The sequence below is a fragment of the Delphinapterus leucas genome, chromosome 20 (assembly GCF_059928025.1).
Source record: "Delphinapterus leucas isolate spDelLeu-1000000601 "Yukka" chromosome 20, BTC_Dleu_Yukka2, whole genome shotgun sequence".
NCBI classification, from domain to species: Eukaryota; Metazoa; Chordata; class Mammalia; order Artiodactyla; family Monodontidae; genus Delphinapterus; species Delphinapterus leucas.
The window spans coordinates 13,519,778-13,535,311 of record NC_143148.1 but is presented as its reverse complement, the minus strand read 5'-3'; the positions used below and the strand labels follow the sequence as shown (position 1 = coordinate 13,535,311).

Below are 15,534 nucleotides of genomic sequence, written 5' to 3'. Positions count from 1 at the left end.
GTGCAGGGAAGGAGAGTGAGGGAGTGAGGCTCCATGGACTTCTCTTCCTCCGCAACCTCAACAGATATTCCCCAACACCAAGTAGGTACCTGGCCCTGCTCCAGGCGCTGGGGATATAGCCGTGAAGAAAGCAGCCAAAAGATCGTATCCTGGCGAAGCTGAGAGTCTAGACTGTGACGCTGAAGACAGATGGGGGAAAGGGCGGAGGAAATACTGCAGGAGGTGGGATTGTAAAGCAAGGGCCCCACTGAGATGACAGAGACTTGATGGGGCGGGGGAGCCAAGTGGGGATCTGGAGTGTTCCAGACAGAGGAACAGTCAGTGCAAAGGCCCTGAGGTGGCAGTGTGCCTGGAGCAGAGTGAGGGGAGAAGTAAGAGATGGGGTCAGGGAGGTAGCTGGCAGATCGTGTGGGGCCTTTGAGATTGGCCACAGAAGGACTTTGGCTTCTGGCTTTTTTTTTTTTTTTTTTTTTTGGCCACGCCACTCGGCATGTGGGATCTTGGTTCCCCTGACCAGGGATTGAACCCACGCCCCCTGCAGTGGAAGCGTGGAGTCTTAACCACTGGACTGCCAGGGAAGTCCCTGGCTTCTGGCTTTTTAAATCTTCTTTAATTTTTTAAATTGAGCTGAAATCCACCTAACATAAAATGTACCATTTAAAACTGTACAATTCAGTGGTTTTTTTGTTTGTGTGTGTGTGTGTATTCGTAATGTTATGCAATCATCACCACTATCTAATTCTGGAACATTTTCATCACCCCAGGAAGAAAACCTCGAATCCCTTAGCTGTCACTTCCAATTCCTCCCTCCCCCTATCCTCTGGCAACCAGTAATCTATCTGCTTTCTGTCTCTATGGCTTTGCTTATTCTGGAAATTTCATATAAACGCAGTCATACAATATGTGGCCCTTTGTGTCTGGCCTCTTTCACTTGGCACAGTTTCCAAGGCTCACGCATGTTGAAGTGTGAATCTGTACTTCATTCCTTTTTATAGCTGCATGATAGGCTGTTGGCTTCTGCTCTGAGATGTAGCCACGGAAGGGTTACAAGCAGGTGAGATCCGTGGTCTGACTCACCTTTTTTAAAAAATAAATTTATGGGCCTCCCTGGTGGCGCAGTGGTTGAGAGTCCACCTACCGATGCAGGGGATGCGGGTTCGTGCCCCGTTCCGGGAGGATCCCACATGCCGCGGAGCGGCTGGGCCCGTGAGCCATGGCCGCTGAGCCTGCGCGTCCGGAGCCTGTGCTCCGCAGCGGGAGAGGCCACAGCAGTGAGAGGCCTGCGTACCGCAAAAATAGTAATAATAAAATAAAAATAAACTTATTTTATTTATTATTTTTGGCTGTGTTGGGTCTTCATTGCTGCACGCGGGCTTTCTCTAGTTGCGGCGAGCGAGGGCTACTCTTTGTTGCAGTACTCGGGCTTCTCATTGCGGTGGCTTCTCTTGCTGTGGAGCATGGGCTTTAGGTGCACGGGCTCTAGACTGCAGGCTCAGTAGTTGTGGCGCACGGGCTTAGTTGCTCCGCGGCATGTGGGATCTTCCCAGACCAGGGCTTCGACCTGTGTCCCCTGCATTGGCAGGCGGATTCTTAACCACTGCGCCACCAGGGAAGCCCCTGACTCACTTTTTAATAGGAGCTTTCTGGATGCTGAGTCTGTGTGTTGGGTTGGGGGTGGGTGGGAAGAGATCAGGAATGGAAACCAAAAGACCACCTAAAAGGTTACTTTGATAAGTGAGGTATGATGACCATGACAGTTTAGGCTCAGGAGCCAGCCTGGGGTTGAATCACGCCCTGCACGCTTTAGGGTGACTTCGGGCCAGTCACCTAACCTCCCATGCCTCAGTTTCCCCAACTCTAGAATGGGGATGGAGCAAGGACTTTGGTTCACTGCTGCATTTCTAGCAACTAGAGCATAGCAGGCACACAGTAGGTGCTCAAAAATGTCTGTTGAACAACGAGGCCATTGTGCTAATGAAATGAATTAATGGGTGAAACTCTTGGGCAGGCCTGTAATAAGGGTTCAATGATTGTTAGCTGTTGTTATAGATACCCAGCAGTGCTGAGAGCAGAATTTGAGCAGGGTGAGAGGTGGGTGTGCCTCTGGGTCAGGGAGGTAGTCTGGACCCACCTGTCGGCAGCCTCTTTCAGTCCACTGAAGGACCGGGTTGGGTGATGCCGAGAACTTGGCCACTTCGTCTTCGTACATGTCCAGGAGGCGGACGCGGAGCCGGTAGATGCAGCCGCAGTTCTCCCGGGCACCCCACCTGCCGGGTGGCAGTGAGCCTTGATAGCCTCACCACCCGCTCAGATTTCTGGGTTGGGGAGGGCGACTGAGGTCTGGCCTCCCTGCACTTTGATGAGGTTAAGCCTGGGAAACTAGGGGGAGGAGCCTAGGTGCCCCTGGGGTGGAGCCAGGGCCTGGGGGAAGAGCCTGGGTGCTCCTGGGGGCAGATTCAGGAGGCTTTGGGTCAGGTGTATATGGAGGGGGGTGGGGAGGTAATGGTGTTCTGGGAAGGAACCACAACCTTGGGGAGGAGCTTGAGGGTGTAGGAATCTGGGGGTTCTGGGCTCACCAAAGTTCCGCCCCTCCCTGGCTCTGCTACTATGAGAGCATCACTTCCCCTCTGTCAGCCTCACTATGAAGGGGGCACAGTAGCCGTGCCAGCCCGTGGAGTTGATGCGGGTGTGAAATGACTCCCTTCTGCAGAACTGCTGCCACCACGGGGGGTTCTCCACTCACCAGTCGGCCACACAGATCTCGATCTGGGAGCTGTCGAGCAGCTCCTGCCACACACCCTCCATCACCAAGTCCACAAGCTGCCTCTTGAAGCACCATCTAGGAAGGGGGGATGATAGGATGGGTGGGGGGGTAGAGAGTCCCATCATTCAAGTGAGCCCAGAAATCACCTCCTCCCAGAAATCACCTCCTCCCAGAAGCCTCCCCTGACTACCCTGTCTAAAGCAGCCCATCAGGGTTGCTCTACCAGACAAGATGTATGATGGGCTGTGCAACCCCACTGGCCTCTCAGATCCCCTCCACCCTTCACTCTGCTGTGGACTCCAGGAGGCTGACTGTATGCAGGCCTGCCCCTAATATTTGTGGGGACCAGGACATGAATACAAATGGAGGCCCACATACTAGACATCTGAGCAGAGAATTCTGGGATCTCCTCAAGCACCAAGAAGCCCATGGTCTAAGGTTGTGTTGCCTGTATGGAAGGGTCTCCCTTACCCTCTACTTCCTGTTGGGTCAGCCAATGGGAAGCTCCAGCAGCAGATAGAAGGGAGAAGAGAGTGAAATCAGGGTATTTATTCTCCTGGCTCCCTCCCAAGGGATCATCGTGGGACTGTTGTATTTCTCAACGAAAGGGCCCTCTCCACAGTGCCCTCTCCTCCCAGCCCTCTCTGTCTTCATGTTTCGGTAATTGCTTCCTCCCCTTACCCCTGCCAGGCCTAGGGGTGGTAAGGTCCCTTCCCCCCACTGTTACTAGCCTAGAGTCCTGTAGTATCTCTTGTGTTCTGCCTGCACCTTTGTAAACAGTCCTTCTCCTCGAATTTCAATGTACCATAATAACAGAAGTAGTGATTTATCAGAAGAACTGATAAATTGACCAGAACTGAACAGAGTGCTCAAGGATAGACCTAGGTTTGTATGGGAACTTCATAAATGATAGAGGTGGCACCGCCATTCCATGGGGGAAGGGAAGGATTCTTTAGTAGATGGTGTTGGGAAAACTGGCTCAATATAAGGAGGGGGATAAAAAGAAAACTGGATCCTTACCTAACATCACATTCAAGGTGGATTAAAGATCTAAATGTAAAAGATAAAACTATGAGGTTACTAGAAGAGAGTATAAGAGAACACTGTTAGGATCTAAGGGTAGGGAAGGATTTTTTAAACAAAATTTCAAAAAACAAATTCTAAAGCAAAAAGATAAATTTGATCATATGTAAATACCAAATAACACCATGGACATAGTTAATGCAGATGGTAGAGTGGGGGATTTCTATAATGTCCAGGATGGACAAGGGACTGACAGCTAGAATATACAAGAAATTCTTGTATATCAACGAGAATAAGATATCAACCTTAATAGAAAATATGAACAGGCAACTTACAAAAGAGGGAATCCAAAAAGCTAACAAGCACATGAAGAGATGTTTAATTATTAGTAAACTGAAACATGCAAATTAAAATAACAATGAGATATCCCGTCACCCCTAATATACTGGTAACTACTAGAAAGCTAGATGCCACGAGAATGGTTGACTGTGGGGGGAGGGCACAAGGAAAATGGGTATGGGGTATGAGGATACAGAGAATCAGCCAATCAAACTGTTTTTATGTCTTCACAGCATTTATCACCATCAGAAGCTCTGAAGTCAGACTACCTGGGTTCGAATCCCAGATCCACCATTTATAATAATGGTATTTGTGTCATAGGGTTATTGCCAGGATTTAAAAATTTACATGTAAAGCATCTGGCATAGAGTAAGCCCTCTAAATGTTTATTATGTTTGTTTGTTTTTTTTTTTTTTACTGTTTATGCGTTTAATGGCTTCCCCAACCCTACATCTAAAATGCAAATGAAAAAAGAGCAGGTTCCTGATCTTTCTGAATTTTCCTTGTGTCTCTGACATGTAAAACAGTGCCTGGTACCTGGTAGGCCCTTAACAAATATTAGCTGGTTGACTGACTGAACAAATGAATGTGCGAAGGAGAGGCTGAAAGTGGGTGAGGGTGAGGATGAGGACGGTAGGGTAGAGTCCCCCTCCCTCGCACCAGGGATCAAGGGCCACTCACTCGAAAGAAGTCACGAAGCAGGTCTGGGAAGGAGCGCCCGGCACCAGTATTAGGTTCTTTTCCACAGCCCAGCCATTCCCGCCGTGCTCCACCTCCCAGCCTCTGAAGCCCTCTGTGAGATATAAAAGGGTTGAACACCAGGAATTCGCCCGCCAGCTCGTCCCGCAGACAACCCGCCACCACCTAGCTTGCTCCGCCCACCAGCTCCTCCCTCCCAGCAGGCTGTATTCGTGGTCCCACCCCACAACGGCGTCACTCAGCCCTGCCCATCCACTCAGCTTCACCCCAGCCTCTCTAGGCCCCGCCCCCTGTTCTGCCTCCCTTCACTCTCAAACTACAGGGCTTCAATTCTGGCCCCGCCCCGGGCTCCTTACACCACCGCTTCCGGGCCCCTCCTACCTTGGTCTCGCCCACTTACTCAGTTCCCCTCCCCACAGCCTCTCAATACGACCTTATATTTCTATGCAAGCTCCGCCCCTGCCAGCACCCAATCGGCTTCTCCCCAGGCCTCCCCGGGCTCCTCCCCCTTTAACCGCGCCCACCTAATCTACAGTTCAAGCATAGCTTCCCGGCCCAGTCCCCTGGATCCTCCTGCTCTGTCTCGCCCAGCCATCTTGGCTCGCTATACGGCCCACAGCCCCTGGCTCCTCCCACCCAGTTTCCCAAGAGCCTCGACCACGTCCCCTGGCTCCCGGCCCCGCCCCTGTCTGCTTCACCCTGGCCGCGCCCACTCACTCCACCTCGCCTGGGTCCCCAGGACACACATCCTTTTGGTCTCTTTTTTCCCGCCCCTGCTGCTAGCCCCTGCCCCCGGCACCCACGCTCTCCGCAGGAGTTGAAGATGAGGTTGCGGCCGAGGGGCGCTCTCAGGCAGTAGCGCGCCAGGGCGCAGAGCGGAAACTCCTCCTCGTCCTCGCTGTTGGGCGGGCAGCGCTGGGCCACCGCGTAGAGAGCGCGGCCCTCCGCGCTGCGGTCGCGGGCCAGCTGCAGCAGCCACACGGTGGGCCCGTCCACCACGTCGCGCCAGGCGCGGCACACTGGGCGGCAGCGCGTCACTAACGCTCGCGGTGGCACGTGGCTCAGCACCTCCACGAGCAGCTCCGGCGGCAGCGCGTCCAAGGCTATGGGCGGGTCCGCGGGCAGCCGCCGCCGCGAAAGCCGGGCGCCCATCTCCGGCCGCCAGAGTCCTGCAGGTCGAGAGGGGTCGGCGGGTCAGAGCAGCCCGGCCTCCCTCCACTTCTCCTTCCAGGACGCAAGTCCCCTGCGACTTGACCGTGACCTCACCAGGTACACGGGCGACCGGGGGACTGCCATAACCAAGAAAATGCAGCATCTATTTCCTACCACTTGGCTCTGGACGGGGACCGGTTTCTCCCCACCTTTCCCCCTCAAGCAGCAAACCCCTGGCCTGATCACGACCCCACCAGGACTGCTAACCACGACTTCTGTCTCTGGCCGGTGCACTTGTGTCTGGCTAAGCACTTTACATATGCACACTGAAGACCCATGAGAAAAATCCACCGAGGAGGAAACCATTTCCATCCCATCCCCCAACCTGTCCCAACTCTAGGGCCTTTGGAATCCAGGACCTGTCCTTCAGCAAAATCTATTTCTTCAATCTCTTCGCTGAAGATTCTTGTCACATTTTTGCTCTAACCAGAACCCAGCTGTCCTGTGAGCCTTCCAAGTGGGTAAATCTCCTTGCTCCCTGGTGCTGTTTCCAGAGATTCTCCCTCCATCCTCCCCCAAATGCCGCAGCTATGAATCTCATCATCAGGGTAGATCGTTTGTCACCTTGTCATAATCTGCTGACCCAGATGACTACCCCTCACTTCTCCATGATTTTAGCTCCAGGCTCACAGCCACTCAAGCTGCTCTTATCAACATTCTTGGTGATTTCCGTATCCAGGATGACGATCCTTCCTTCTGCCACCAGGCCTCTCTTGTTCCCTGACCAGCTGTTCTTCTAGCCCCTCCATCCCGTGGTCGCACCTACACCTTGTCTCAGTAACCACAGCCTCTTCAGAGCCTCAGCCTCAGGCTTCTCACTCCCCACGCATCACCTCCTCTCTTTCCAGGTCTCTCCCTCCAGTGCCCTAGACCTACCCCCCGCCACACACACAGTCCTTCCAACCCACTCTGATCTCCCATCCTTTGTCCCTACCTCTTTTTCACTGCACCACACCCCCTCAAGTCCTCAGTTCTTCCTTATCCAGCTTAAATTCCTTGGTTAATCATTTAAAACATTCTTTGCATACACCCTTGCCTCCTCCGGCTTCTTCCAACGCGTGCCCCGGTTAAATCCAGCCCTCCACCTACCTGTGCCTGTACCCGCACAGTTTAAAGCAGCTGAAGAGCAACACACAACTCCACTGGCTGGCCTCACTTTAAGTTTGTGCGCTTGATGCTCAAGCGTACCCACAGTGCTGCCTGGCAATCAGATTATATTTCTCTTATCCTCTTGCTCTTCCTCTCTGTAGATAACTATTTCACACCTTCTCCCCTATCCCCAACACATCACACTTCCTTCCACCTTTTCACTCTCTCTTTGCTTCTTAATTTTTTTTGGCCGCGCTGTGCAGCATGGGGGATCTTAGTTCCCCTACCAGGGATCGAACCCATGCTCCCTGCAATGGAAACACGGAGTCCTAGCCACTGGACCACCAGGGAATTCCCTCCTTGCTTCTTATTTTCCAGAAAAACTAAAATCGATGGGAAGTGAACATCCAGAGACCCCCACCGCCCCATGTACCACCTGTGCTTTCCCACCGTGACTGCTCCCACCCCAGGTCACCGTCTCACAGTTCTCCCCTCTCTCTGCTGCACCTTCAGCTTCCCCCTCTGCACTGGATCATTCCCGTCAGCTCGCACAGAGTCATCTCTCATTTGAAAACAAATTAAACTCCTCTTGACTCCACCTCCCCTTCCAGCTCTGACCCCATTTCTTTGCTCCTCTTTATAGTAAATCTTCTCCAAAAAGTTGTCACACTCACTGCCTCCATATTTTCTACTGATCTTCTCTCTCAAACCTTCTCTAATCAGACTTTGCCCTCCTTCTCTACCCTGAAATGTCAAGGTCATCAATGACCCCCCCCCTTGGTGCTGAGCCAGTAGTCACTGTTCAGTCCTCACCTTGCTTGACCTGTCAGCAGCACCTGACACGGTGAGGTGACGCTCTTCTCACTTGGCTCTGGGCCAGCACGTCCCTCTGAACCCCTCCCGTCTGCCTGTGGCTCCTAGTTGGTCTCCTCAGCTGTTCCTTCCTCCTCCCTCTGATTTCAGTGTCAGGGATCGGTCTTTTTTTTAAAAACAAATTTATTTATTTTTGACTGCGTTGGGTCTTCATCGCTGCGCATGGGCTTTCTCTAGTTGCAGCAAGCGGGGGCTACTCGGCTACTCTTTGTTGGGGTGCATGGGCTTCTCATTGAGGTGGCTTCTGTTGTTGCGGAGCACGGGCTCTAGGTGTGTGGGCTTCAGTAGTTGTGGCACGCGGGCTCAGTAGTTGTGGCGTGCGGGTTTAGTTGCTCTGCAGCATGTGGGATCTTCCCGATTAGGGCTCGAACCCGTGTCCTCTGAATTGGCAGGCAGATTCTTAACCACTGCACCACCAGGGAAGTCCCAGGGATGAGTCTTTGAACCTCCTCTATTCTCCATCACCTCTCACCTGGACCATTACTGTCTCCCTGCTCCTTTCCCCAGCTATCAGGTGTGAACACCTGAGTCAGGTCCTGTCCTTGCCCTGCTCAGAGCCCTCCTGTGGCTCCACCTCACTCAGGGTCAGGGCAAGGTCCTCAATGCAGCCCACAAGCCCCACACGATCTGTACCCATCACCTCCCTGCCCTCATCTCCCCCTCACTCACTCTGCCCCAGCCACACCGGCCTCCACACCTCAGGGCCTTTGCACAGGCTGTTTCCTCCACCTGGAACCAGAGCATTTCTTGGCTCACCTCCACATTCCCTTCAGTCTTTGCTCAGATGTCAAATTCTCCATGAGACTGTCCCTGGCCACATTATTTACAATTTCAGGGCCTCATGACCATCACCTCCTCCTCCTTCCCATTTTCTTACTTTATTCTTCCCTAAAGAAACCCACTTCACAGATGAGCAAACTGAGGCATAGCAAGGTGAAACACCTTTATTTAACAAGAACTCAGTGAATAGTTCAAGACCTAGTGAGAAACGCATTTCATTTCCCCATCAGGGCAGAAGAGCTTAGTGATGAAATGCTCATGCCTGGGTCCAGCCAGCCTGGGTTTGAGTCCCAGCTAAGCCTCTTGCCTCAAGGGCAAGTCACTTCAACTTTTTATGCCTCAGTTTCCTCTTCTGAAAATGAGGATGTTAACCTTACCCACTTCATAGGGTTATTGTGAGGATGAAACGAATTAATATTTATTTGTAAAGCGCTTAAATAATCGCTGGTGTTTCATAAATAAAAGTGGTATTGATATAATATTAGACACTAAATTATGTTAGTTGCTATTATTATTACACACCATAAAAAGGTGGCGAGCAACCATTTAGCTACAATATTTTCATCTGGTGACATTTACTGAGCCCTTACTAAACCACCCGTGCTGAGCATTTAAGCTGGATCATCGCACTGAATCCCATCATCGTGTTTTAATGTCCAAAACAATCCTTGGAGGTTGCCCTGGGTTAAGAGGCTTCAATGATCTAATGCTTGTTATACTATCTAATGCCAGTAAGTGCTCCATTCATGTCAGCTGTTACTATTTTGAAATAAATTGATTAAGGTCTTGTTAAGGATTAAAGCTCTATCAAGCCAGTGGTCCGTGGACGTGGCACAAAGCCCGATTCCCCTTCATCCCCACAACAGAGAACTGAAGTTGTAGAGACACGCTTTAGAGACTAGGGTGTGCTTTGCCCCAGGTGGTTATTAGCTGCATTAATAATTAGCTGCAATTTACAAGCGAATCCACCAGCTTGCCCGGTATGGATGTGTGCCGATCACTGGCAAACAGGGGATCCCTGGAGCTGGGGGTGGTCCCCTCACACAACGAGGGCAGCCAGACTTCACTGAGGGGCAAGGACCTTCAAGTGATGTACCATACGAGCCCTGGGTATTCAAAATGATTGTGTGTGATGCTCTCCTGAGGACCACGAGGTGCCTTGTAGCCAGCATGTCCAACACGGCTGAATGCCAACGACTGGCTGGGTCAGAATGGCACGGCGCTGCCTGCTGCTAGGGTGTTTGGGAGTGTGTGTGGGGGGGGTGTGTTTGGTGGGGAGGATATTGCATTGGTTGTCACAGTGACTGGGGGATGGTACTGATATTCGGTTTCCAGGGACCTGTGATGCATGGCAGACATCTTCCCCAGATGGTTATAACAACGTATCCAAACTGATGTGCTCTTTTCCAGGGACTGGCCGTTCTCCATTAAGGAGTGGTGTCCACAGCCCTCCCCTTGACATGGGCAGGCCTTTGGGATTGTTTCGCCTTTCAGAGCATTGCAGAAGTGACATTGCTAAGGGATTTCAGAGGCTGGGTCAGGAAAGAGGATACAGCCTCTGCCTGACTCTCTGGGGATGCGTGCATGGGGAGCCGTGAGTCCAGCGGTGTGCTCCTAAAACGTTTAACAACTGGCTCTGTAGGGGAAAAAAAGAAAAGAGTCTGGGTGTGTAGCATTTGCTGATTTCTGTGGTGTGTATACACCTTCCATGGCTGACAACAAGCTACCAACACGACGTCCCTGGACTTTGGCGTTGGAAAGAGCTGTCCACAACGTGCTTCCAGGATCCAGTGTGAGCCAGCTCCAGCACACCACGGCCTGAGTCACCATGTAAGTCTGGCTGCCCTGAAGTCGTCACACTGGAGATACACAGGGAGATAGACATGCTTGGGAGCCCCAGCTGTTTGGGTCTCCCCGTCCAAGGTGCTACAGAGAGGAGTGAATGAGCCCTCAGATGACCCAGTCCCAACCACTGCCTGACGGCACCTGCACAAGAGCCCCTGAGAACTGCTTAGCTGAGCCCAGTCAATCCCCAGAGCCGTCAAAATAATAAAGGAATGGTTATTGTTTTAAGTCATTGCGTTTTGAGTGGTCTGTTATGTAGCACTTGCTAAATGTAACGATGCTCAGCGACCTGTATTTCAGGGGACAGGTACCACTCACAAAGGGTGGCCAAGAGAATTCCAGTCAGCATTAAAAGTTCCATCTGGAATGGACAAAGAAGATGTGGTCCATATATACCATGGAATACTACTCAGCCATGAAAAAGAACGAAATGATGTCATTTGCAGCAACGTGGACGGACCTGGAGCTTATCGTACGAAGTGAAGCAAATCAGAAAAAGACAAATACCATATGATATCATTTATATGTGGAACTAAAATATGACACAAATGAACTTATCTGTGAAACAGAAACAGACTCACAGACATAGAGAACAGACTTGTGGTTGGTTGCCAAGAGGGAGGGGGTGGGGGAGGGATGGACTGAGAGTTTGGGATTAGCAGATGCAAACTATTATAAATATTATAGAATGAATTAACCACAAGGTCCTACTGTATAGCACAGGGAACTATATTCAATATCCTGTGATAAACCATAATGGAAAAGAATATAAAAATGAATGTATATGTATATGTGTATAACTGAGTCACTTTGCTGTATGGCAGAAATTAACACAACATTGTAAATCAACTCTACTTCAATAAGTTAAAAAAAAAGTTCCATCTGGGCAGAGGAACTGCCTTTAGAAACATTTAGAAAGGTTGTTTTTCTTTCTTCTTGTTTTTTTTTTTTTTTTTTTGCGGTATGCGGGCCTCTCACTGTTGTGGCCTCTCCCGTTGCAGAGCACAGGCTCCGGACGCGCAGGCTTAGTGGCCATGGCTCACGGGCCCAGCCGCTCCGCGGCATGCGGGATCTTCCCGGACTGGGGCACGAACCCGTGTCCCCTGCATCGGCAGGCAGACTCTCAACCACTGCGCCACCAGGGAAGCCCTCTTCTTGTTTCTTGATCTGAGGGCTGGTTACATGTGCGTTCGCTTGTAAAAATTCATCAGGCTGTATAGTTTGTGTACTTTCTAGAAAAGGTTTACTAGAAACGATAACAACAATAAAAACAGAGATGGTAGTCCATGGAAAGGAACCAAGGGATGTCCAAAAAGCTCTCCCCACTGTTATCAAACAAAAGATAGGATTATTATTATTACTATTATTTTAAAATGGAACGCTTCACAGATTTGCTTGTCATCCTGGTGCAGGGGCCAGGCTAATCTTCTCTCTATTGTTCCAATTTTAGTATATGTGCTGCCAAAGTGAGCACGATAGGATTATTTTTAAATTAAGGACCCCATGAGAGTATTAAGAGGTAGCTTCTCTCTCTCCTCAGTGGTTCCTCCAATCAAGTAGGGCCTTTTTATAGTGATGGAAAATTTTGCACAAAAATACCTCCGTGACTCAGTGGTGATACCATTGCCATGGTTTGGTGGCATATACTTATAATAACCATTATTTTATGATTATTTTTTATGGCTCTAGGGACTGACTGGGCTCAGCCAAGCAGTTCTCAGCGGCTCTCATGCAGTGGTCTTCAGGCAGGGGCTGGTGCTGGGTCACCTGAAGGCTCATCACTCCTCTGTCGAGCACCAGAGGTGGGGACTCAAACAGCTGGGGGCTCCCCAGCATTTCTCCGTCTCCACGTGGTCTCCTGCTAGCGCATACTTTTCCCTGAGTAGCCACTCTTTTTTTATTTTTAATGCTTTTTGCCACATAAAAGTAAACACTTTATTTTCTTTGTTGTTGTACAAATCACGATGATGGAATTGTCCTTCTCTCTCTCTTTTGTTTTTGGCCGTGTGGCACAGCATGTGGGATCTTAGTTCCCCTACCAGGGATCAAACCCTGGTACATTTTGGTACTTGAAATATCATGTCGTTAACTTTTGTTTTATGAATTTGGAAGACTGAACAGTTACTGTGAATAGTAATATTTCAGTATCGGTCTAAAAAAATACATGGGTATTGTCCTTGTCTCCCTTTCTTAGGAGTCAGTGTTTATTCACTGTATAATTATTTCAGCTTTGGGAATTTCCTGGCAGTCCAGTGTTAGGACTCGGAGCTCTCACTGCCGAGGGCGTGGGTTCCATTCCAGATCAGGGAACTAAGATCCCACAAGCTGTGCAGCGTGGCAAAAAATAAAAATAAAAAAATAAAAAAAATTTAAAAATCAGCTTTTCTGTATGCTTGAATTCGCTTTTCTGTATCGTTGAATTTTTTCAGAATATAATCATGTGGGTAGAAAAGACCCAACTGTCAAAGTTTCAGTGTCCAGGCTTCCCTGGTGGCACAGTGCTTAAGAATCCGCCTGTCAGCGTAGGGGACACAGGTTCGAGCCCTGGTCCAGGAAGATCCCACATGCCTCGGATGCCACAACTACTGAGGCTGCGCTCTAGAGCCCATGAGCCACAACTACCGAGCCCGCGTGCCGCAACTACTGAAGCCCGCACGCCTAGAGGCCATGCTCTGCAACAAGAGAAGCCACCGCAATGAGAAGCCCGCGCACCGCGACGAAGAGTAGCCCCCACTCGCCGCAACTAGAGAAAGCCCGCGCACAGCAACGAAGACCCAACGCAGCCAAAAATAAGTTAAAAAAAAAACAAGATTCAGTGTCTGCAAAGCCTATTAGGACCCTCTGCCGAGGGCAGGGAGCAACTGAAGGTTTCCAGGACCCTGGGCTGCTGCTCCCAGCAGGATAGCTGATGGTCAGGACCTCCCACTATGGAGGCAGACGATCAACGTTCAAATCCTGGTTCTGCCTCTTCTTGGGCAGGCCATCACTTAGGCATGTTGCTGGCCTCTGAGCCTCAGTTTTCTTGTCTGTAACATGGGAATAACTATTGTTCTACCTCAAAGGATGGATGTGAGCAGTGAAGGACAAATATCCCTAAGCCATGCCTGGGACTCAAGGAATAACTCCCAATGGTCATAGAAGAGCTGTAGGCTTTCGCTCTTTGGATGAGGATTTGATAATCTGAAAGAATTGGGAACCTAGTGAGATGTCCTCTGTGGATCCCCCTTGGGAAGAAGGGAAATGGGAGAAGGGGGTGGGCACACATCTACCTCATCACCCTTTCAAAACTCTGCCAACTACCCAGGGCACCCATGTTGAACTTGAACTCCTCAGGGAGAATGCATGAGCAAACCACAAAGCCAAAGCCAGAAACTACTTCCAATAACACCCCATGGAGACATATGCACCTGCATAAGCTGGGGAATCTTGGTGGTGGGATTTGTGGTGCATTTCTGCTGTGTGTGTACACGTACATGTTCCATTTATATTTGCACACAGGGAGCCCTGTTTCCCAGAATGGGTACCTTTTTAAAAAAATTACCTTCATGGATGTATAAATTACATCCAATAAGATGCACACTCTTCAGGTGTACAATTTGTGTTCTAACACTGCGTACAACTGTACAACCACGCCCACAGCCAAGATGTGGGACATTTCTCTCACTCTAAAAGGTTTACCCCTTCCCAGTTAAGCCCCACCTCCATCCCCGCCACTAATCTGCTTTCTGTCACTATAAATTCGAGTTTTCTCTTCTAGAATTCCATATAAATGGAATCATATGGTGTGCCAGTTATTAATTTACTTCCTCACAGCTCCAAGTTGAGAAATTGGAATCTGGGCGTGTAAATCTTTTCCCTTTGCCGGCTGACATGTTAAATTTTTCCAGTAGAGGGAGCCAGAGAGGCATTGCAGGAGGAACTGCTGTGTTAGATTCTGCTGCACAGCAAAGTGAATATGCATACATATATCTCCGTATCCCCTCCCTCTTGAGCCTCCCTCCCACCCTCCCTATCCCACCCCTCTAGACGGTCGCAAAGCACCGAGCTGATCTCCCTGTGCTATGCGGCTGCTTGCCACTAGCTATCTATTTTACATTTGGTAGTGTATATATGTCCATGCCACTCTCTCACTTCGCCCCAGCTTCCCCCTCCCCCCATCCCGTGTCCTCAAGTCCATTCTCTATGTCTGCGTATTTATTCCTGCCCTGCCACTAGGTTCATCAGTACCATTTTCTTTTTCCTTTTTTTAGATTCCATATATATGTGTTATTTGCAGTGAGGTGGATGGACCTAGAGTCTGTCATACAGAGGAAGGGGTTTTGCTTCCCACTTCCAGACTGCCGGGATAGGCAGTTTCTCCTGCCCCATTCCCAAGCGTACATGCATGCTTCTCCGGTGTCTGGCAGTCAGCAGCGTCCCTCAGCCAGCACGCTCCCCTGGCACCCACCTCAGCTGGTTTCCTAGCTGAGTGCCGCTGGTGAGATACTTCCTTGGGAACTGCTTTCCCTGGCATCCTAGAGGACTGACTTCTGGCAAGTTCCAGAGGGTGGATTTCCAGCAAGTTCTACAGGTGCAGCACCAAAGGGATTCTTTTGCCCTTTAGTGAGCCATCTCCAAGTGTTCTCCAAAAACAGCAGGGATTCTGGGGCTGCCACGGACGGCCTGGGACTGGCATCTTTCTCAAGCTCTCTGTCTTAGATCTTAGGGGTAGTGGCTGCCCCTTGTAGTTGCTATTTCTATATTCTTTAGCATTATTTCTTAGCAGCTAATCCCTCTAACTCTAATTCTCTGCTATAATTAATAATTCTGTATATTAAACATTCTCCCTTCAAATTCCTGTGTGGTTCCAGTCTCCTGATTGGACCCTGACTGATAACTATAGAATGTGCCCCCGTGTCTTCTTTCCTTCA

At 50.1% G+C, this 15,534-nt stretch overlaps 1 protein-coding gene and 1 non-coding gene across 15 annotated transcripts in view; both read right to left on the bottom strand.

The window, feature by feature from the left end:
* Positions 1 to 15,534, bottom strand: part of LOC111180879 (F-box only protein 17) — a 27,694-nt gene that overhangs the window by 976 nt on the left and 11,184 nt on the right. For 2 of the 14 annotated variants that reach the window (XM_089902863.1, XM_089902870.1), the window contains exons 2-8: positions 5,629 to 5,994; positions 4,808 to 4,919; positions 3,785 to 3,844; positions 3,236 to 3,268; positions 2,744 to 2,839; positions 2,132 to 2,267; positions 90 to 179 (exon numbers count right to left, since the gene is read on the bottom strand). In XM_089902863.1, coding sequence (XP_089758989.1) covers positions 90 to 179; positions 2,132 to 2,267; positions 2,744 to 2,839; positions 3,236 to 3,268; positions 3,785 to 3,844; positions 4,808 to 4,919; positions 5,629 to 5,994 — 893 coding nt within the window. Of the gene's footprint in view, positions 1 to 89; positions 180 to 2,131; positions 2,268 to 2,743; positions 2,840 to 3,235; positions 3,269 to 3,784; positions 3,845 to 4,807; positions 4,920 to 5,628; positions 5,995 to 7,939; positions 14,614 to 15,534 lie in introns of those variants that run through there. The other 12 variants (XM_089902873.1, XM_022585706.3, XM_089902872.1 and 9 more) reach the window with 10 other exon arrangements.
* LOC115802600 (U6 spliceosomal RNA) lies at positions 11,992 to 12,098 on the bottom strand. Its single transcript, XR_004023102.2, has one exon. It is a non-coding gene; the product is annotated as a U6 spliceosomal RNA (small nuclear RNA).